This window comes from Chionomys nivalis, chromosome 7 (assembly GCF_950005125.1).
Source record: "Chionomys nivalis chromosome 7, mChiNiv1.1, whole genome shotgun sequence".
NCBI classification, from domain to species: domain Eukaryota; kingdom Metazoa; phylum Chordata; class Mammalia; order Rodentia; family Cricetidae; genus Chionomys; species Chionomys nivalis.
This window is the reverse complement of record NC_080092.1, coordinates 37,398,969-37,420,930: the sequence shown is the minus strand read 5'-3', so window position 1 is coordinate 37,420,930 and position 21,962 is coordinate 37,398,969. Positions and strand designations below refer to the sequence as shown.

General features: G+C 49.3%; 1 protein-coding gene across 2 annotated transcripts; it reads left to right on the top strand.

Moving 5' to 3' along the window:
- Nucleotides 1–1,998: 1,998 nt before the first annotated feature.
- On the top strand, nucleotides 1,999–17,594 carry Atox1 (antioxidant 1 copper chaperone). Of its 2 annotated transcripts, none has more exons than XM_057776186.1 (4): nucleotides 1,999–2,125; nucleotides 8,298–8,373; nucleotides 12,548–12,711; nucleotides 17,543–17,594. In XM_057776186.1, exons 1-3 carry the CDS (start codon nucleotides 2,120–2,122, stop codon nucleotides 12,670–12,672), a joined length of 207 nt encoding a protein of 68 aa, XP_057632169.1. In that variant the 5' UTR covers nucleotides 1,999–2,119; the 3' UTR covers nucleotides 12,673–12,711; nucleotides 17,543–17,594. The 2 variants fall into 2 exon arrangements, with proteins under 2 accessions (XP_057632169.1, XP_057632170.1); XM_057776187.1 differs by lacking the exon at nucleotides 17,543–17,594 and adding an exon at nucleotides 16,452–16,587.
- Nucleotides 17,595–21,962: the final 4,368 nt, after the last annotated feature.

The following is a 21,962-nucleotide window of genomic DNA, read 5'->3' as shown; positions in this document are numbered from 1 at the left end:
TTTCTGGACAGTAGAATCTTCTTACGTCCACCACATTTTTGTATCCAGGGCTAAGGGGTATCAGTGCTTGAGATGTGGTGTTAGATAGTCCAGGCTGGCCTTGAACTTTCAGCACTCCCATGTCCAGTTCTCAAGTGACAGGATTACAGGTGTTCACTACCACGCTCAGCCTGCTATATTCTTTGTTTATTCTTTTTTTTTGAGACAAGATTTCTCCATAGCTTTGGGTTCTGGCCTGGAACTAACTCAAGATCAAACTGGCCTCGAACTCACTCCCTGCCTCTGCCTCTAGAGTGCTGGGATTAAAGGCGTGCACCACCACTACCCGGCTGTCTCATAACTTCCGTGTTCAAATTATAGCATGATAATAACCGCTTGGCTCTCCTGCTATATTCTTACATTTATTTTAGTTTAGTTTATTTAAGATAGGTTTTCAGGTAGCTCAGACTGGCCAATTCATGCTTCCCTGCCTCAGCCTCCCAAGTGCAGGAGGAGGGGTTGTTTACAGGCACGCGCGCGCACACACACTCACACACACACCCAGCTATTCTTAGATTCTTAGGCTGTTCCCTGTTAGCCAACGTCTCATAACTTTTTTTTTCTCAAGACGGGGGACTGGCTTTGCCTTCCGAGTGCTGGGATTAAAGGCATGTGCCACCACCACCTGGCTGTCTCTTAACTTCTGTGTTCAAATTATAGCATGATTCCTGATACACAGGATGACAAGTTGCTTACTTAGGTTAGGGATCTTCCCTTAGGAACATAAATGGTGGAAATAAACCTAGCAGTCACTGTTGAGAAGGGTATTGTCTTCAACGGTATTGGATTACTCATGAAGTAACTCAGCTAACTGGGGCAGCCATAAATGGATAGGAACACTTACATTCTCACAGGTTTCTTGGTTTTTTTTAAATAAATTCATAGTTTATTAGTCAACATTTTTTAAGATTTATTATATAGTGTTATGTCTGCATATATGCCTACTCACCAGAAGAGGGCACCAGAGCTCATTACAGATGGTTGTAAGTCACCATATTCTTGCTGGGAATTGAACAGAAGCCAGTGCTCTTAACCTTTGAGCCATCTCTCCAGCCCTCTTGTTTTAAACTTGACACAAGAGTCATCTTGGAAAAAGGAACTGTAATTGAAGACCTGGTTCCATCCAATTAGCCTATAGGCAGGTCTGTGGAGACATTTCTCTCTCCTGATTGCTGAGATTAAAGGCCACAGCTAACCTGAACTCTGGATCCTCCTGCCTCACTCTGTAGACCAAGTTGGATTTGAACTCAGAGATCCACCTGCCTCTGCTTCCTGGGTTTTGGGATTGAAGGCATGTGTCACCCACCACCAACTCTGCCTCAGCTTTTCAAGTGTTGGAATTACAAGTGTTACCAAAATGCCTAGTGCCTTAAATTTGTATATTTTTTTGTATGCTTTTCTGGATAAGGTCTCATAAATTCCACGAAGGGCTCGAACTCTGCAGTCCAGACCAAGCCTTGAACCTCAGGATCCTTCTGCCTCAACCTCTCTAGCAGCTGGAACAGACCTGCAGCTGTAGGCCAGTGTAGGGACTGAGTGACACGCAAGGAAGATGGAATGCCGGGATCTGCCCTTCCCAGGAGCCTTGGCCTTACATTCCCTAGTTCCACACCGAAAACTACCCAGAAGAGAGCGCAGTTTAGGACTTGTCGTTCCTAAGGTCTCCCGTAACAGCCTCGGGCAGGTCTTAAAAAAAAAAAAAGTTACCTCTGCAGTCCTCCCCCGCACCCTGCCATCCCCGAGGACCCGTGACCTAGCTCCAAAGAGGCGGGACCTAATAATATATCCAGGCTAGAAAGAGGTGGGAGGTTAGTGGAAGCCAGTCCAGGGGGCGGGGCCCGGCTGTAATTTGGCCCTAAGGGACAAGAATTGAGCAGAGCCTCAGAGGGCGGAGCCTTGCCGCAGCTGAACCCGGAAGGGGCGGAGACTAAGCGGAGCCCAGCCCTAGGGCGGGGCCTAGCCGAAGGCGGGGTCGGCCTGAAGGTGGGGTTTCCAGGAACGCTCTCCGGAAACCCAGCGTTGCTGCCCGGGAGAGGCGTTTCCAGTCGTCGTCGCCGTTGCTGCTGGTGCCGCGTCAGTCATGCCGGTAAGTGGCCTCCCCGCTCCACCCGCGCGAACCGTTGTCTCTGGCCCGATGCACCGCTGCCCGGCCAGATACTGCTGTTAGAGCACAGGCTGTGGCCGGAGCTGCAGTCGTTCCTCAGTTTACCCTCCGCACCCACCGTCCAGCTTCTCGACCCTCGGGAAAGCTGCAGAGAGCACTGTGTTGCAGAACACAGGCCTCAAGATCGCTCTGGAGACTCTTTCGAGGGACAACCCCAACCTTCCCTGCACGATGGGGAAACTGAAGCTGAGAGATAGGGCTGCATAGGGGCTCCGGTCCCTACCTTTTCCACGTGCATGCCCCTGCCACCGAGCTGGCGGGGTTTCAGAGAAGCAGGTCTCTCCCCACCTCTCCTGCCCACTCTGGCCTGCTTCCACTTCAGCACTGGGCAACACTGAACCGAAAGGGTGCTTTATTCATTTCCAGCCAGGAGTTCCCAAAGCTCAGAGAAGAGTTTGAGGAGCTGAGAGCAGCAGCGCTTTATCATGTCTTTGGACTTACTCACTCCTATGCATGGTGGCTTCTAGCCTCATTGCTTACTTAAATAAGGGTCTTTGACCCATTGCACAAGAAGAGAAGGAAAAGTTCAGTGTTTGTTGGAAACCATTTATTGTTGGGAGCTAAAGCTAGATAGGATCCAGGATGAAGCCAGGTCACCTGGGAAGTAAGTGCTGGGCAAAACCAGTTGTACTGGCTTGGGGAGAAAGCTCTGATCCCAGTTGAGTTTCTGAGATAATGGTTAGGGCCTTGGAATCAGCAGCATTTTCTTCCTGGTGCCTCTAAACCCAGAAGTCTCCCGCGGGTATTGCATGTTTTAGCCGCTTATCTTCCTTGAGTGAACCCGTGCAGTCTTAAACCCCAGGTGTCGTTTCTTGTGGCTCTTGTCCTTTGTCTTGAGATCTTTCCTCTGGTGGCACAAAACAAAGACAAAAAAAAAAAAAAGGCTTGATAAAAATCCATCCTACCAGTCAGTCAAGACAGTCTGCCCTGCAGCGTGATTCCGACCCTGGGATATCAGAGTGGGGGCTGCCAGGCTCTCCAGGGGACAGTAGTGAAGAAAAACAGCTTGAGGACCCCTCTATTCTGTGCCTCTGGGGACTTTGATGGGAGTGAGGCATGGAGTAGACACCTTATATCGAAACCAACAGCTAAAGGCAGGGAGGTGGGTATTGCTCAAGTGTGCCTCAAGTCTAGGCAGGGAAATGAGTCTTAGCTCAAGATGGTTTGCAGACCAAAACTTAACCCAGAAACCCAAAAGTCCGTGCCCTTGATTTGCCAGCTGGGCAGCCTCAGGTAAGCTCTGCCTCTGTGTGCCTTCATCTCTTCGTCCATAAAATAGGGATTAAAAACAGACCTTGCAGGCTGTGGTTGGTATTTGCTAGAATGATAGCATCAAAATATATAACAGAGCCAGTGACCCATCGCACCCCCAAGGGGTGTGTGTGTGACTTTTCTGCAGATATAGGGCAAGTGGGCTCGAACAGCGTGGGCAGGCTTCCACAGGGACCTCAGTGGTTAAAAGTTTTGTGTACTTTGCCCAAGGCAGGCCCTGCTACTCATTAGCTACATCTCACTGAGTCAGTATCTAACCTCCGAGCTGCAGCTTTCTCAGCCCTCAGAGGAATAGGTAGTTCCCTGGGTTACGGAATCATTGTAATTATTAAAGGAGACAGTGTACAAGGTGTTTAGAAGAAGGCCCAGCACATCAGAGATACTTAGATATTAGTACTCAGGAATCCAGACTCCAGTGTCGTTCTCTAGAAGAACAAAGTGTCCTCTTTCTCCATTCCCAGGGACTCTTCCAGTTCTAGAGAGTCTGTTACAGAATTGTACCACTTAGCGGCCCTCTGAAGCAATACTATATATAATATACAATAATACAGCTTGTTTCCATATAACATGAACATATACATTATGCTTAAGAGGGTTCATTTTGCTTGTTTGTTGTTACAGGGTCTCATACTGTAGCTCAAGTTGACCTGTGAGTGAATGTGTAGCCCAGCTGATTCTTTTTTTTTTTTTTAAAGATTTATTTATTTATTATGAATACAATATTCTGCCTGTATGTGTACCTGTACCCCTGAAGAGGGCACCAGATCTCATTATAGATGGTTGTGAGCCACCATGTGGTTGCTGGGAATTGAACTCAGGACCTTTGGAAGAGCAGGCAATGCTCTTAACCGCTGAGCCATCTCTCCAGCCCCCCAGCTGATTCTTAAACTCACAGCAATCCTCCTTCCTCAGCTTCTCAAGTATTGGGATTACAGAAGTGAGCTGCCACACCTGGCTTTAAGTTTTGTTTTGGGATGTTAGAGACTGAGTTCAGGGCCTGTGTATGCTTTGCCACTGAGCCACAACCCTTTAGAGACAAAACACAGGTCTAGAGGCACTGGGGAGCCATCCAGGGGTGGAACAGGTCTTGACATACTCTGAAGACTGGCTCACCTCCCTGTCCATTAGGCAGACTTCTGGTCAGCCTCAGGTTTAGGTTTCACAATTTGTAGCAGAGAGAGAGCTCTGAGTTGGAATGCTGGCCTCCTGTGAGCGGCCCCCAGGCCTCTGGCCTGTGCTCTGTGAAAGACTTCCTTGTTGGGGTCCTCAGTTTGGAGCTCAGATAACTGTTAACTTTAGAGCCTTGGGCAGCAAAACTTATCCTCTGAAATGCTCTATAGAGCTTTGACTCAGAGTCAGCTTGTGGGGGGGCGGGGGGGATATGAGCATTCAGCAGTTCCAAAACCAGCAAGATTTCCCTGGAGCAAAGAAAGCCTCTCTCCTCTGTGCCTTTGCACCCATGACCTCATCACCTTAGTGAGCCCTGGAGCATGGAGCAAGAGAAGGGGGTTTGAGGGTTGTGGAATGGGTCAGCTGGTAAGGATGCTTGCAGCCAAGCCTGATGACCTCTGGCATCCACTCTTATTCCATAGCACACACTCCCACACGCGAATAAGCATAGCATAGTTATTATCTTTCAGATTTCTGTGTGTGCCATTTGTGTGCAGAGATCAGAAGAGGGCTTCAGACTCCCTAGAGCTGGAATTACGGGTGGTTGGGGCTATCTGACATGGTTTGGGGAGCCAAACTCAGGACTTCTGGAAGAGCACAGGTAGTCGGAACCACTGAGCCATCTCTCTAGCCCTATTCTTACTATTATTTTAAAAATTATCTGTTTTCAGCCAGGTGGTGGTGGCAGACACCTTTAATGCCAGAACTTGGGAGGCAGACCAGCTCTTTGAGTTTATGGTCAGCCTGGTCTACATAGGGAATTTCAGCCCAGCCAGAGCCTGATGCCCCAAGTGGTGTGTGCCCAAAACGTGGTACATTGAAAACATTGCATGAAATTACCTTCAGTCTGTGTATAAATATGATTCATGTTTAGACTCATCCCATTCCCAGGATACCTCATTATGTGTATGCAAATATCTCCTAATTAGGGACATTTCTGCTCCCAAGCACTCAGATAAGAGATGCTCAGCCTGTCCTAGAGATACTTTGCTGAACTTCATGGGGAAAGTGGGCATTGAATTTGGGTATGCTTTTGATCACCTTTTTATACAGTGCCTAGGATTCTGAGGCAGGAAGATAGTTTAAGGCCCAGTGTAGACTTCATAGTGAGTTCCGGGCTAGTATAGTCTACATTAATGGACCCTGTTCTCAAAGCAACACCAACCACTCCCCCACCTCCCCACCCCCCCACCCCCGCAAACAAAACAAAATACAGAAGCAGGGAGGGATAGCCTTTGTTTTGTTTTGTTAATGTTTGCAGTGCTATTACTCATGGTTGAGGTCTGGGCTGGCTGTTTCAATGCTCTTAGCATCTTACTCAACAAATAGTAAAGATGCACATAGATTACAAAGTAGCGGGAACTAGTCAAAACAGCGCACAACACAGGTCAGAATATACTGCAGCAGAGCAGGTATCAAGGGCCCTACTTATTGTTGGGGGCTTCCCTTTTTTTTTTTTTTTTTTTTGGTTTTTCGAGACAGGGTTTCTCTGTGGTTTTGGAGCCTGTCCTGGAACTAGCTCTTGTAGACCAGGCTGGTCTCAAACTCACAGAGATCCACCTGCCTCTGCCTACCAAGTGCTGGGATTAAAGGCGTGCGCCACCACCGCCCGGCTTGGGGGCTTCCCTTTATGGGGTTCAAGGGAAGGAGGAGCTTGTTTACTAGGACTATAATCTGGTCACTTCTCTATACTGACTGACTTGGATTTTTCAGGACAGGGCTTCTCTATAGCCCTGGCTGTTCTGTAACTTGTTCTATAGACCAGACTAGTCTTGAACTCGGATCCATGTGTGCCACCAGCACCCAGATGATGCACCTGGTTTTAATTATGTCCATAACCAGTTATGCATAAGTGGTAAGTACGGAGTTCTCTCCACAGTCACACTTCAAGGACAGTTGGCCTCATTGTGCATGCGCTCCAGAGCTGTCTAACCCTGGTCAGCCCATTGCTAGCAGTTCCCAAATCGTGCTTTAGGATGTTTGGATGGAAATGGAGAAATCAGGGATTGATGAGAGGAGTAACTTCTTATTTCCAAGCTTAAAACAAGTGTGGAGGTCTGTCTTGGGTTGTTAACAGATTGCTAGGTTTATTGTCAAAGACAGGTGTGTATAGCCTAAACCATTCCTTATGCTTGACTGTCTCAGTACTGGGCAGTAAACCCAGGGCCTTGCACATGCCAGGCCAGCGATATACCACTGTATTACATTCCCAGGGCCTACGTGTTGTATTTCCAAAGGAAGAGAGAAATGGAAGAAAATAATTATCAGAATCCAATTACTTTCGTCTAGAGGCACTTAGTCCCATGATCTTATTTTATTACATACCAGCTATCTATTGTCCTTTAATGTTTATCCCCAAACCTAGAGTCAGGACCCAAGAGTGGCTGGACAGTAACTAGGCTTGGCTTGGGGTCTCCGGGAACAACAGTGCAGGCCAGAAGCTTGCCCAGGCTGGTGCACTCCTTGGCTTTGACTCTGCTTCTCGTCAGGTGGACCTCTGGATGATTAGTAAAGTGTCCTTTAACATGGCATCTGGCTGGCTCTGGAGTGATCCAAGAAGTGAGCAGGGCAGAAGCCGGCATTATGACCAGCTTAGTCACATAATGGTGCTTTGGCCCTTATGTTGAATACGCTTAGGCTTAGGCTACGATGTTATGGAATGAACTGTCAAGGACTTAAATACCAGGAGGCAGAGAAGATGGAGGTCATGGTGGAGGCTGACTGCCACATGTCAAATCCTGTGATTGTCCCGTTCTTCATCCAGAAGGGACTAGTACCCCAAGAGTTAAGCTACTGAGGTCATACAACTTGCAAGTGCTGGAACACAGATGCTCTCATTCCCAAATATTGTGAAGGAAGGGATATCGGCCCAGTCCACTGAAAACAGCCAAAGACCCAGAAGTTGTCCAGCAGTGATGTTGATCATTGATTCACTCATGAAATAAGTGGGGGACCTTTGTGCCAGGTGCTGTTCCCAGTGCTGGGCACAACAGTGACTATCTGTGCTTGAGCATCACAGTTGTGTGGACGCTCGCCTGCCTTGATGTCTTAGACATCTTGGAGATTGTAGAGCCTCGGAAACCTGGGATCCCTTCCCAGCTGCCTCCAGTGTGCTGGGGAGCCTGGGGAATCCTTCCCCTTCCTGGAACTCAGGTGCTGCCCCTGAGCACGGGGTACTTGGGTCAGAGCAATGGTGGTCACACCTGAGTAACCTACCTGCTGGCATAATCGATGTCCCCATCCTGGCTGCTGGGCAGACCTGCAGCCTGTGTAGAGTCCCAATGTAGAAAATAATGTTCTGATGTAGAAACAGGTCCCAGATTAGTACTGCTGGGAGTGGGGCACCTGTGGCTAAGTCCTTAGCCCTGAGGCTCACTCGTGAGGCAGTAACCTTGAGAGGGAGGATTGGAAAAGAGCTCACGCAGACCTGGATCCTGTTATCCTTTGCCAGACCTTGCAGAAGACATCATGGAGATTGTCTCTGTTGGTACAGCCTGTGACACCCTTATCCTTTGACTAGACTGGGCTAGACAGGCTTCCAGTGGGATTGTGCCCACTCTCTGCTCCCTGTCAGCCCCTGAGAGGCCCCTCAGACAGTGTATGGGTCCCTGCATGGCCTGACTCATGATCTCATGATCTCCGTCTCTTGCAGAAGCACGAGTTCTCTGTGGACATGACCTGTGAGGGATGTGCCGAAGCCGTCTCCCGAGTCCTCAACAAGCTGGGAGGTGAGTGGCTCTCCTCTGGAGAGAGTATGTGGAGTCATGTTCAGGGTACATGCGGCCTACGAGGGGCAGCTGCAGGTCAGCTGGTGCACACTTGGGCCTCTGCTCGGTGGCTTATGTGGAGACATGTTGTGCCTCACTGCAGCCACCGTTTCTTCCATTCGCTACACTCCTACCCCCTCAGTTTAGTCTTGTTTTTTGAAACAAAGCCTTGCCAAGTAGCCCTGGCTGTCTTGAAGTGCACCATATACACTAGGCTGCTCCTAAATTTGTGAGAATCCTTCTGCCTCTGCCTTTCTAAATGCTGGAATTACAAAGATGGGCCACCGTATACAACTCCATTTTGTTGTTCTTTCTGTCTCCTCTCTCCCCTCCCCCTCCTCCCTTCCCCCTCCCTCTTCAGGGTCTCAGGAGCCCAGGCTGGTGGTCATGGACTCTAATCATCCAACTTCTGCTTGAGATGCAGGCACACACCACCAATGCACAGTGACTGTCCTCCTCGTACGAAGGCAGGGACTGTTTAGAGTTCAAGGACTTGACTGAATTCACAGAGCCAGCAGGGCAGAGCTGGGATTTAGCCACACTGTCCAGCCCTGGAGTTGTTACTATGATAGTGATCTCCAGGACGAAGTCAAATACAGATAACAACAGCCAGGCCTGAAGGCTGCCAGTAAACCCAGAAGCCTGGAGGTTCAAAAGCTTAAGGCCAGCCTGGACAATTTAGGGAGACTTGTCTCAAAGTAAAAATGACAGGAGAGGCTGGGAGTGTAGCTCAGAAATAAAGGGATTGCACAGCCTGTGTGACATTTTAGATCAAATCCACTGTACTGCAACAAAATAAAAACAATGAGTTTATAAAAGCCAAACAAAACTGGGTGTGGCAGCTCACACCTATAATCCCAGCCCTTGGGAGGCCGAGATGCATAAGGCATTGCCGGGATTTGAGGCCAGCCTGGACTATGGAGTGAACCCCTATCTCTACAAATTAAAAATAAAAAAGACCTAGGTTAACAGTACTACTGAGTGTTGAGACTGCCTATGCATAATAAGTCCACAGAGTGGGACTTGACACGGTGGATCAGGCTGGTGGATGGTAACACTCGTGCCCAAGGGGAAGTACCTTGCCCGGGTCCCATAGTGAGTAAGCCCATGATTCAGTAACTCTGAGGTTTGTAAGATGGAATATCTTTTTAAGTTTTGTTTTTTGGGTTTTTGTTGTTGTTGTTGTTTTTCAGACAGGGTCTCCCATTGTAGTCCTGGCTGGCCTGGAACTCACCATGGGTAGCCCAGGTTAGGCCTCAAATTTTAAGTCCTCCTGCCTCAGTGTCAGGAGTTCTGGGCTTACAGGCATGAGCCACGCCCAGCTGCGTTGAGATGTCTGTTCACAAGAATCTGAGACACTGAAGAGCATCTGGCTGCTGACTTCCCACAAGGCCATAGGCTTCCCTCCCCTGGGTTTGGGCATCACCAGCTATGATCTGAGAGTGTCAGCCCATATCAGCCTACACCAGAGACACTTCAGAAATGAAGTAGGGGGGCCGGGCGGTGGTGGCGCACGCCTTTAATCCCAGCACTTGGGAGGCTGAGGCAGGCGGATCTCTGTGAGTTCGAGACCAGCCTGGTCTACAGAGCTAGTTCTAGGACAGGCTCCAAAGCCACAGAGAAACCCTGTCTCGAAAAACCAAAAAAAAAAAAAAAAAAAAAAAAGAAATGAAGTAGGGTCTTCCAGGGAGATGGCGCAGTGGGTAAGAGCACTGACTGCTCTTCCAGAGGACCAGGGTTTAATTCCCAGCACCCTCTTAACAGCTAACACTGTCTAACCTTTTGTTATATGTAGATTCAGAGATTGCAACCATGCCCTGCACCACGTGCTTAACAGCCCTGCTGGGCCTGAGGGGCCTTTACCTTTGATAAGTTTCTCCTCGTGCAGGCTAGTTTATGTTAACTTGACACAGCTAGAGTCATTTGGGCAGAGGGAACCTTAGTTGATAAAATACCCCTACCGGATTGACCTGTGGGCAAGCCTGTGTTGTGGTGTGTTTTCTTGATTGATTGGTGTGGGAGGGCCTAGCTCATGGGGAGCAAAGCAAGCCAGTAAGCAGATTCCTCCATGGCGTCTGCTTCAGTTCCTGCCTCCAGGTTCCCGCCCTGCCCTGCCCTGCCCTGCCCAGCCCTATACTTCCTGGCGGATTGTGATGTGGAATGTATGCAAAATGAAGCCTTTCCTCCCCAAATTATTTTTGGCCATGGTGTTTCATCGCAGCAATGCGAACTTTGAATAAGGCAGGCCTCCCCTTGAGGACAGTCAGGTGTTTTTAAGTTCTTAGGGCCTGGGTAGTCAGACTAAAGGCTGACTTAGGCAGGAAAGAGCATTGAGGCTGACCCCAACCCCTTTATGACAGGTGGGAAAGCCTGAAACGGTCCTGACCACAGCCACCCAGGCCTTTTCATCCTTTTCATCGGCACACCATTTTAGAGGAGGGCATCGTGGCTTTTCTTTTTTGGTGGATGTAGGGATTGGACAGTAGGAAGGCAGTTTGGCAATGGCCGTTAACACCCCACATGTGCCAGGCTGTTGGCCCACGGTTCTGCTCTGATTCATGGTGTGGAAGGATTTTGTAGGTGTGGCCAAGCGGGCTTGGGTGCACTGGCTGTAGGATGAGGACAGTGTCAGGCAGGCAGAACTGATTCCCCATGCTTGGAAGGATTGAGTCAGCGAGCGGATGTGGAAACACCACACCGGGAAGACGGGGGAGCTGTCGAGAAGCAACAGGCTGGGAAGCTGCGACAGGAAAATCATGAGCTTGGGTCTCCCTAGTCTGTAGAGTGAGTTCAAGGCTGCCCCAGGCAACTTAATGAGATTGCCTCAAAATAAAATGTATAAAAAGGCCTGGGGATGAAACTCGGAAATAGAGTGCTTGCTTGGCATGTGTGATACCCTGGGTACCGGTAGCACAGAAAACGGGGAAGATGGTTGTGGGGGAGGTGGGGTCTTCAGTGGTAGCTTATGCATGTGAGACACACACACAGAAGGGGGGTTGTACAAGCACTAGTGACACAGTGGGTAAGGATGCTTGCTGCCAAGTGAGTTCAATTCCCAGGACCCACATAGGAGGAGAGAGCTGATTCCAAGTTGTCCTCTAACCTTCACACACACATTTTCTCTCATGTATACACACACACACACACACACACATGTGCACACTCAAAACATGCTCATTCACCTCACATGTGCTCATACATACTCTCACTTATGCACACTCACACACTAACATACACACATGTTCACATACAGATTCATTCACATACTTAACACAGACTCACGCATGCTTTCACTAAAGTATAATAATTTGAAAGGAAGGTGCTGGAGAAATAGTTTAGGGCACTGGTTGCTCTTACAGAGGATCTGGGTTCAGCTCTCAGCACCATATGGTGGCTCACAACCGTCTGTAACTCCAGTTCCAGGGGATCTAGTGTCCTCTCCTGGCCTCCATGGGTACTGCACACATGTGGTACACAGATATACATGCAAGGAAAACACTCACATACATAAAAATAAGTAAATCTGGGGCTGGGGAAGTGACTCCATGGTGAAGAGCGTGTATGTCTCTTGCAGAGGACCTAGCACCCACTTCTCGTGGCTCACAAACTGGTAACTCCAGACCCCTTAACCTCTGGGCTTCAGGGGCACCTGCACTCATATGATCATGTCTACATACAGAACCATACACATACATAATTTAAAAATATTTCAAATAAAATTATAAAGGGAGGGAGGAGGGCTCTGTATTGCTAAATTGGAAGGTTAGCTTGAGTATAGAAAAGTGAGGTAGTAGTGATGGCAGGGTTTGGGGGAAGGAAGCTGGGTGGGAAAGGGGAAGGGAAGGGAGGAAAGAGAAAACTCTGAGGGCTGAGGAAATAGCTTAGAAGTGGAAATTGCTTGATCCTTGAGGTCCTGAGTTCAGTCTGTATTGCCAACACCCCTCAGACACAGAGAGGGGCCTGCAACAGAGCCTGCCTTGCTCACGGTGCCTGAGACAGACAGAGCTTGCTGCTCCCTGGCTCCAGGAGAGGTGCCTGGTGCTACAGGGATGATTAAGGAGGCTGACCTCTTTTGTTCTTAGGGTGGAAGGGTCCTGCTTCCCCCTCCCACATCCCAGTTTCCTTCTTCCTGCAGGAGTGGAGTTCAACATTGACTTGCCCAACAAGAAGGTCTGCATTGAGTCTGAGCACAGCACGGACACCCTGCTGGCAACCCTCAACAAAACAGGAAAGGCCGTTTCCTACCTTGGCTCCAAGTAGCCAGAACCTTGGGCGAGTCCTTCTGGATGTACTGAAGAGGTAGGTGGATGAGGCCCCAGCCTTTCCTGCACAGACTTGTTGCCTCTCCAGGGGTCCCCTGGGTTCCAAATCCCTCATCTGAAAGGCTTGGGCCCAGAAGCAGTTTAGATTGCTATTTCTCTGGAGTTTGGAATCTTTGCTAAACTCTCCCATAGTAGGAAAACGCTAAACATTTTTGCCATCGAGTTGATACTCAGAAAGTTCTTATTTTGAAGCACACTGCAACTGGATTTGAGGTGCTCAGCTGAATTTGAACTTTTTGATTTTTTTCGAGACAGGGTTTCTCTGTAGCTTTGGAGCCTGTCCTGGAACTAGCTCTTGTAGGCCAGGCTGACCTTGAACTCACAGATTCACCTGCCTCTGCCTCCCGACTGCTGGGATTAAAGGTGTGTGCCACCACCGCCTGGCATGAACTTGGACTTCTTAAGTGAGGTAGGAGGGGGCCCTGATGAGTTCAGCCCACTGCCCCCCTCTTTTTTTTTTTTTTTTTTTGGTTTTTCGAGACAGGGTTTCTCTGTGGTTTTGGAGCCTGTCCTGGAACTAGCTCTTGTAGACCAGGCTGATCTCGAACTCACAGAGATCCACCTGCCTCTGCCTCCCGAGTGCTGGGATTAAAGGCGTGCGCCACCATCGCCCGGCCCACTGCCCCCCTCTTGAAGGGTCACAAGAACATCATCATTGTTCAGTACAAACCAGAAACTCAGGGGTGTTGATGGCCACTGGGGAATAGACAGAATGCCATATTATATCCCCAAAGTCCCCTTGGGACTTGAGGGGGGCACCTTGCCTGGTCAGCAGGGTCTAAGTTTAGAGGATCTGGCCTTCTTGGAATGGTGAGCCTCTTGCTTTGGTAAGGTGACTGTCCCCTCACAGTTGATGCCTGTGTCCTGCGCCTCGCACCCTCTACAGAGTTTCATTCCTCAGAGCTGGCTGCGCCTCTAGCCCAGCCTGGTGCAGAGTCAATGACCCTTATAAGCTGTCCTCTTTTCACTTTATGGGTCCCAGGGAGGCAGAAAGTGGCCCAGTGCCAGTGCCCTTCCCTCACCTGGCCACCCAACAGTCCTTCCCACTGTGCCTGGCAGTCTCACTTCCTCTGCACTGCATCCGACCCACGAATCACGATGGTCACTTCTTTAGTGGTTTGTATCCTCTCTGGAACTGAGAAAAACAAGGCCTGGTGAAGGAACATGAGCTGACCAGAGCCCAGGCAGTTGGGTGGCAGAGGCGGGAATGAGCCAGGCCTCCTGTATGAGCATTGTCGTGATGGTGGCAGTATCGCTGACCCTACAAGTGACCCGTGAGAGCCCCTGGCAGAGGCCAGCGGTAATCAACTCGGGATAGGAGGGTCCCCTTTGAGTAGCGCCTCCTCCCTCCTCAAGTTTGAGCATTTGGAATCCAAGCCATGTGTTTTGTGTATATGGTGACATCCCAGCAAATTAAAAGACATGGATGAGCCAGCTCACAAGAGGCTAAGGCAGGAGAGGAGTAGCAAGAAATCAAGGCTAGCCGGGAGATGGTGGCGCACGCCTTTAATCCCAGCACTCGGGAGGCAGAGGCAGGCGGATCTCTGTGAGTTCGAGACCAGCCTGGTCTACAGAGCTAGTTCCAGGACAGGCTCCAAAGCCACAGAGAAACCCTGTCTCGAAAAAACAAACAAAAAAAAAAAGAAATCAAGGCTAGCGGGGCTAATCAAGGCTCTGTGTAATCAAGGTTACACAGAGACACTGTCTCAAAATAATAAAATAATAACAAGGCCAGAAAGATGTTCAACAGGTGAAGGTGCCTCCTGCCGAGCCTGACAACCTGAATTCAATCTCCGGGACCTACGTGGTGGAGAGAACTGAATCCCACAGGTTGTCTGACAACCAGGCATGGCACATTAATCTCTCTCTCTCTCTCTCTCTCTCTCTCTCTCTCTCTCTCTCTCTCTCGCACACACACACACACACACACTAAGCTTAAACAGATAAATAAATAAGAGCCGTTGTTCCCCATATCATCTCTTCTGGCCCTGGATTTTCTCCATGGCCAGGAACGTGCCAGTATGAACAGTAAGGAGTCTGGGGTTCAGGTGCCAGCTCTGTTCTCATTCCAGACTGTGACTGGGCCATATTTTACTTCCCTGAGATTTGATCTGTCCAGTGGGTGAACCCCTCCACTCTGTCCCACTGCCTTTTCGGGTCTCTGCAGTCTCTTTAAGGTTTGTCCCTTCCGGGATGACGACGCTAGCAGTCTCTGCCACGCTCGGGAACTGTACATCCCTGGGTTCTGTAGGTCAGGTGAGAGTGGGCCACCGACCTCCATTGCTTTCAAACACCCCTGTTGTGGTTTGGGCATCCATGTACAATTTTTCTGTTTGGATTCAGTTTGTTTTATTTTTTAAAAAATCATTTTTCCAAAAAAAAAAAAAAATCATTTTTGAAACAGGGCCTCCTTGTATAGCCCAAGTCATCTGGAGTTTGCAGCAAACCTTCTGCCCTAGCCCCTCTAATGCTGTGGTTACTGGTGTGAGCCCCCATGCCCAGCTCCTCCATGTAAGATTGTATTTGAGGGCCAGGAAGATGGCTCGGTGGGTACAGGTGTGTGCAAGCCTGGAGACCGGAGTTTGAGCTCCAGAACCCACATCAAGTTGGAAGGAGAGAGCAGCTCATCCCCAGACTTCCACAAACATATGATGACACCCACACCATAGCTAATAAAAATGTTCTGTTTAGTTTTGAAAAAAATGTTTGGTAAGTATGATCTCTGTGGGGAAGGACTGGAGGGAAGAGTGGCCTGTGCTGGCCCGCAGTTTGGTCTAGATACAGAGACTCTTGTAGATGCAGTAGCCCCTGCTGACAGCAAGCATTGTTCCTTGTGGCTTTTGCTATCAAGGTGAAATGAAGTTGACGTGATGTAGTTAGCTGTGGTCATGGGCGCCACTCAATGCGCTTTGTACATTCACCGTGTGCACAGCCACACCAGTACCCTACTTGAGAGCATTTTATCATCTGAGAAAAACACCTCACGTCTGCCACCCTCACTACTTCCTCTTTTGATACCAGTCTGCTTCTTGCCACTCTGGGCTATCGGGCTGTCTTTTGTTTGTCTTTCAAGACAGGGTTTCTCTGTGTAACAGTCCTGGCTATCCTGGAACTTGCTTTGTAGACCAGGCTGATCTTGAACTCCCTGAGATCCACTGGTCTCTGCCTCCCAAATGCTGGGAAAGGCTTGTGCCACCACCGCCCAGTGTACAAAGAAAATCAATCATACAGTGTTTATTCGCTTGCCTGCGCATTTGAAATAGGGTAGCCTTGGCTAGCCCTGAACTCAAGATTTAGTGAAAATGATACTGAATTTCTGATTGTCCTGTCCTCGCCTCCCCAGGCTGGAATTACAGGATAATGCATCACCAGCCTCGTGCCTATTTTTGTTGTTTGTTGTGCTGTTGGTGTTGTTTTAAGGTTTCGTGTAACTCAGGCTGGCCTTGAACTCCTTATCTTCCTGCTTTTACCTTCAGTGTCTGACTTTTCCAGGTGGGAAGTGTCAAACTTGTTAGCACTGTATAGAAGGAGTTCGCTCTTGCGGCTCACCCAAACTCAGAGTTAGCATACCTGGTTACTTTGTAGTATTCACCTCCACACCTGTGTGTACACCAGTCACTGTGGGCAGTACAGAGAGGAGTCCAGAGACTGAGGTGCAATGTCTCCTGTCTGCAGTAGGTGGCGCCATTGATCCGTCTACTTTTCCCTCTCTCCTAGGCTATTGATCGGGTCTCCAGATTTGGAACACCAACTGCTCAGTCCAGCTCAGCCATGGAGTTCCTGCCCAGACAGGCCCTCCCCGGCCGGCTTCCTGCCAGCTTCCTTGCAATAAAGTCAAGCTGCATTTGTTGAAGAAGCGTCTGTTGTGTATTCTTGGTACTGCTTGCTCACCTACAAGCTGCTGTCGTGTTTGCCTATGTTTCTAGAACCTCCCCCTGGAGGTCAGGTGCCCATCACATGTCCATTCTCTGGTGTGTGATCTTGAGCGGCCCACTGCCCTCTCTGGGCCTCTCTGCAATGGGAATATCATTGGGCCAGATCGTGATTTCTTCTCACTATGTAGACTCCATATTTGAAAACCCATCCAGTGAGAAGCGCCACTCTGGAGCGGTCGGAGGGGAAGCCACTGAAGAAAGGTTGCACCAGTAGGGCTTGGCTCCAGCACCTCCTGGCTGGTCTGTTTAACCTCTCAGTGCTCAAGGTCTGGAGGAGAACAGCACCTTTGGCAAATGATTGTCATGGTTGTAGTGATAACGAAGCAATGAGTGTGAACTGTTTGGAGCAGGGATCTTCCAGCAAGCACCCACTGCTTACTAGCTTTTACGTATTTCATGGATCATGGAGAGAGGCACAGCAAACTGGTCCCCTTTACAGAGCTACTCGACAAAGCAAGGCAGTGTTGGTTTGTGTAGCTTTACGGGGGAAAAAGTGTTTGAGGTGTTACATTGCTGCGAAGCAAGGATCCAGAGAGATGCTAAGATAGACCCCAAGACTATGCAGGACACACTGGATGTCCTTGAACACAAACAAGACAGATTTCAGACCATGGGGAGAATTGATCTGGACAAAGTCATTGCCTCATGACCCAGGCCCGGGTGGGGAAGCTGGAAAGAGGAAGCCACACCTCACAACATTGACCAGAATCCCATTTTTCCAAGCCAGAAGAAAATCAATGGTCTTCTGCGCATGAGCAGGGTTACTACGTGTTTGTTCACTTGTTTTTGTGAGGAATCCAGAAACTGAGGTGCAATGTCTCCTATCTGCAGTAGGTGGCGCCATTGATCCGTCTACTTTCCCCTCTCTCCTAGGCTGTTGATCTGGTCTCCAAACAGATTTGGAACACCCAACTGCTCAGTCCAGTTCAGCCGTGGAGTTCCTGCCCATGTAGCCCCGGCTGTCCTGGAACTCGGAGAACTTCCTGCCTCTGCCTCCCAAGTGATTGGATTAATGGCCTGCACCACCATGCCCAACCTTGAGATTTAGTTTATTATTTGAGCATGCATGTATCTTTGAGTGTATGCCATGTGTGTGCAGATACCTGAAGACACCAGAAGAGGACATTAGATCTGTTGAGTTACAGGCAGTCGTGAGATCCCTAAGGTGGGTAAAGGGAACTGAACGTGAATCCTCTGGCATTTACTGGCTGTCAATGCTGCTTGACCTGGATGGATTAGCTCTGCCCTTGGCCAGCCATACCTTGGGCTAGTCAGATAATCTCTCCCGGGGAAGTTTCTTCACCTGGTCGATCACAGGCCTTTACTCCAGGGAACTGGGTAGCTAGAACTGAGGTACCTTATCACTCTGAGCAGAGGTGTTGGGCAGTGAAGGCAAGGGGTCAGGAGCACAAGCCATCCTCAGATACACAGAGTCGGAGGCTAGCTTGAGCTGCACCGCGGCATCAGCTGCCTACCAACCAAGTCTTCAGCCTTTGTGGTCCCTTAGGGCCCCAGGGCTTCTTTCCAAGCCTTCTGGTAGTTGTTTTTTGACCACTAGATGGCAGTGTGTTTTGGATTTGGTCTCGAAGGACACAACTAAGGGCCCCAACTGAACGCACTGATCTCAGCTAGAACATTTGAAGGGGCAAAGATCCCTCTGTGGAGCCCCTAGCCCTAAGAGGCACCACTGTCTCAAGTCTTAGTGTTTCCAATGGACTAGGCAGCCTAGACCAGCTCACTTCAAAAGGGAGCCATCCCAAGCTTGATGTCATATCTTCCTCAATTCTCACCATCTGAGACAGGGTCTCTACTAAACCTGAACTAGATAAACTCCAGCTAGAATGTCTAGCCAGTGAGCCAACAATCCATCCCCTTTGCCAACCCTAAGTCTTTGATTTGGTTTGCATTTTTCTTTTTCTTTCTTTTTTTTTTTTTTTTTTTTGGTTTTTTGAGACAGGGTTTCTCTGTAGCTCTGGAGCCTGTCCTGGAACTCCCTTTGTAGACCAGGCTGGCCACGAACTCACAGAGATCCACCTGCCTCTGCCTCCCGAGTGCTGGGATTAAAGGCGTGCGCCACCACCGCCCGGCTTCTTTTTTTTTTTTGAAACAGGGTGTTGCTATGAAGATGGTCTCAAACATCCCCAGTTGCTATTATTTAAGATTGTGTGTGTGTGCGTGCGCACGTGTGTGCACACATGCGAGTGCATGTGTCTGTCTGTCTGTGTATATGTCCCATGAGTGCAGGTTACCTTGGAAACCAGAGGCACTGGATTTCCTGAAACTGGAGTTACAGGCAGTTGTGAGCCACCTCACAATGTGGGTGCTAGGAATAGAACTCAAGTCCTTTGAAACAGAAATATGATCCCTTGATCACTGAGCCATCTCTCCAGCCCAGGTTTATTTTGTTTTTGAGTCATGGTCAAGGAACACACTAAGTAGTCGGGATGGCCCTGAATTTCTGAACCTCCACCTCTGCCTCTCAGGTGCTAGGATGGCAAGTACGTAGCACCATGCCCAGTTTATGCGATACTGGGGATCAAACCCAGAGCTTTGGGTATGCCAGCCTAACCCCAGCCCAGTTTCCAATTTTTCAGACTGTTCACAGTTGCCATCAAGTTTCCCCAAGGGCTCAAGAGACTCATGTAGAATAGATCCTCCTGAGGTTGAAGAGCTGGCTCACTGCTCTTGCAGAGATCCTGAGTTCAGTTCCCAGCAACCAACCCCATGGGGGCTCACAACCTTCTCTATTGGGATTGGATGCTCTCTTCCACCATAAAGGCGTACACGCAGATATACATAAATAAATCTTAAGAGATAACGGATCCTTCCCATCTGATGTCCCCACAGCATGCAAGGCAAAGCAGCCTGACTTGTTTTGTTGGTTTCGCCCACCTAAGCAGGGCCTTGCACAGTTAGCAAGCACTCTGCCACCTGCTTCCCCAGCCCTGTTTGTGCATGCGTGTATATCTTCTGTGTTGGCAGAGACTGCGTGTTCATTTCCTGGCTGCTCAGACCCTAATAATCACACAGAAACTATATTAATTACAACACTGTGTAGCTGATAACTTAGATTTCTTATTAACTAGCGCTTATAGCTTAAAATAACCCATTTCTATTCTGTGTATCACCACAAGTCTGTGGCCTACTGATAAGGTTCTGGCTGGAGGCTGGTATCTTTCTCCTTCGGCAGCTACGTGGCATCTCCCTGACTCTGCCCTCTTTTTTTTTTTTTTTTTTTTTTGAAGGTTTTTAGGTTTTTCAAGACAGGGTTTCTCTATAGCTTTGGAGCCTGTCCTGGAACTAGCTCTTGTAGACCAGGCTGGCCTCCAACTCACAAAGATCCACCTGCCTCTGCCTCCTGAGTGCTGGGATTAAAGGTGAGCACCACCACGGCCGGGCATGACTCTGCCTTCTTTTCTCCTCTATCTCTGCTTGGAATTCCCATCTTGCTCTGTTCTGCCCTGCCACAGACCCAGAGCAGCTTCTTTATTAACCAATGGTAGCAAAGCACATTCGTAGCACCCAGAGGGGACCCCCATATCAGATGTGTAGTTATGCAGACCCGTGAGTGTCTGAGGAGTTCATGCGGACGTCGGGTGTCCTGCCGGATCACTCTATGCGTTATTCCCTTGAGGCTCTCACTGATTCTAGAGCTAGGCCAGCAGCCAGCAAGCCGGAAACCACCCTGTCTGCAGCTCCCATAGCACTAAGTTACAGCCACATGCAGCCACACCTGTCTTCTTTGCAGGTGCATGCTGGGATCTGAACTCGGGTCCTCATGCTGTGCAGCAAGCATTCTTACCCGTGCTCTAGCCCCGACTGTTTGCTTTTGAAGGAAGAATCTCACTGTGTAGCTCAGACTGGCCTCCCAACTCAAGATTCTCCTGCCTCATCCTCCCTGGTGCTGGGATTATAGATGTGTGCTGCTGCACCCAGCTGCGATTCAGTTTTAGGGACTGGTTTCCCACCCGCAGCCAGCGTGTTCTGGACTCCAGTATTCACTCTTCCCCTGCTGCTGGGTGTCTGTGGTCTGTGGAAGGGGTGGCTTCTTCTGTGAAATTGTTTCCTCATCTGTACTAGGGGCTCATCACCCTAGCTCCTGCGATTCTTTATGTCAGTTCCATAAGGAGAGTGTTGTCTTTCAGTTGGAAAACTGAGGGTTCATAATGAGAGAGAGGAGAGAGAGAATGAAAAAGCAAGAATGGACTCCAGAGGGTTGTGTCTGTGCCGTGTGGGAGGGGATCGGTCATTTGGGCCACCGCCCTCCTCATGACATCTTTAATTAGCGCCCCTCACTTACACAGCCCAAGTCTGTTATTTCTTGGGAGTATCCATTAGGGCTGCTTTTAGACTTCTGTGTTTTTGGCGACTGTGTCCACTAAACTAAAGTAAATGAATCAAGTTTCCTCAATCTGTTGGTTTAAACTTTGTTTATCATCAATGTATGTGTGTGTGCGCGCACACATACATGGATGAGTGAGTGACTGTGTGACTTTGCATGAGTGCATGAACACGTGTGAGTTCGCATGTAAGTTTGCGAGTGTGCAGGGTGCCAGAAATGGGGACAGTGGAGGTGGTCATGTATCCCTGCTTCTCCTGAGTGGTTCCCCAGTCTCGCTTGGTGTGATGCAAAGCTTGGAACACTCATCCTGCTCTGGACAGCTCGGGAGAGGTTCCCGTGTCAAGCCCACTCCTGTGCCTAAGGCTGGTAAATTGCAACACATGGTACATTAGCCTAGCTCTTCCCCGTGGTGGTACCACAGGGAAGAGTCCTTTCTTTCTCCTCTCTGCCACCCGCTCCAGCTGCTGTCCCGTTAATACTATCCCTCATACATATCCCAGATCAAACAATCTGTATTAACGGAGCCTCTGGGAAATACTTTCCTTTTTGCTGCCACTGTTCGTTTGGGACAGGTCTCAAGTTCTCCAGGTTGGCCTTGAATTTGCTTTGTCACTGAAGATAACCTTGAACTCCTGATCTCCCACCTTCACCTCCCGATGCCTGTGCCCAGCCTTCTGGATGCCTTTTTGATAAAGGAAGCTGAGAAAAGGTGCGAGAGGGGCCACACTGTTCCTACCCCAGCTTGCAAGGTCCTGGTGTGGCTGGGTGAGAGTACACTGGACCAGGGCATTGGAGGACCTTCAAGAAGGGGTCACGGTGGGGGTTCCCTGTCTATCCTCCACCTGGCACTGTGTCTCCAGGTGAAGCAGATAACCCACAAAGTCGCCAGCTTATAGGTGCTCCACCGAAACCAGCTTCTGTGCTCCTCACTTGAGAACACCCCCCCACACA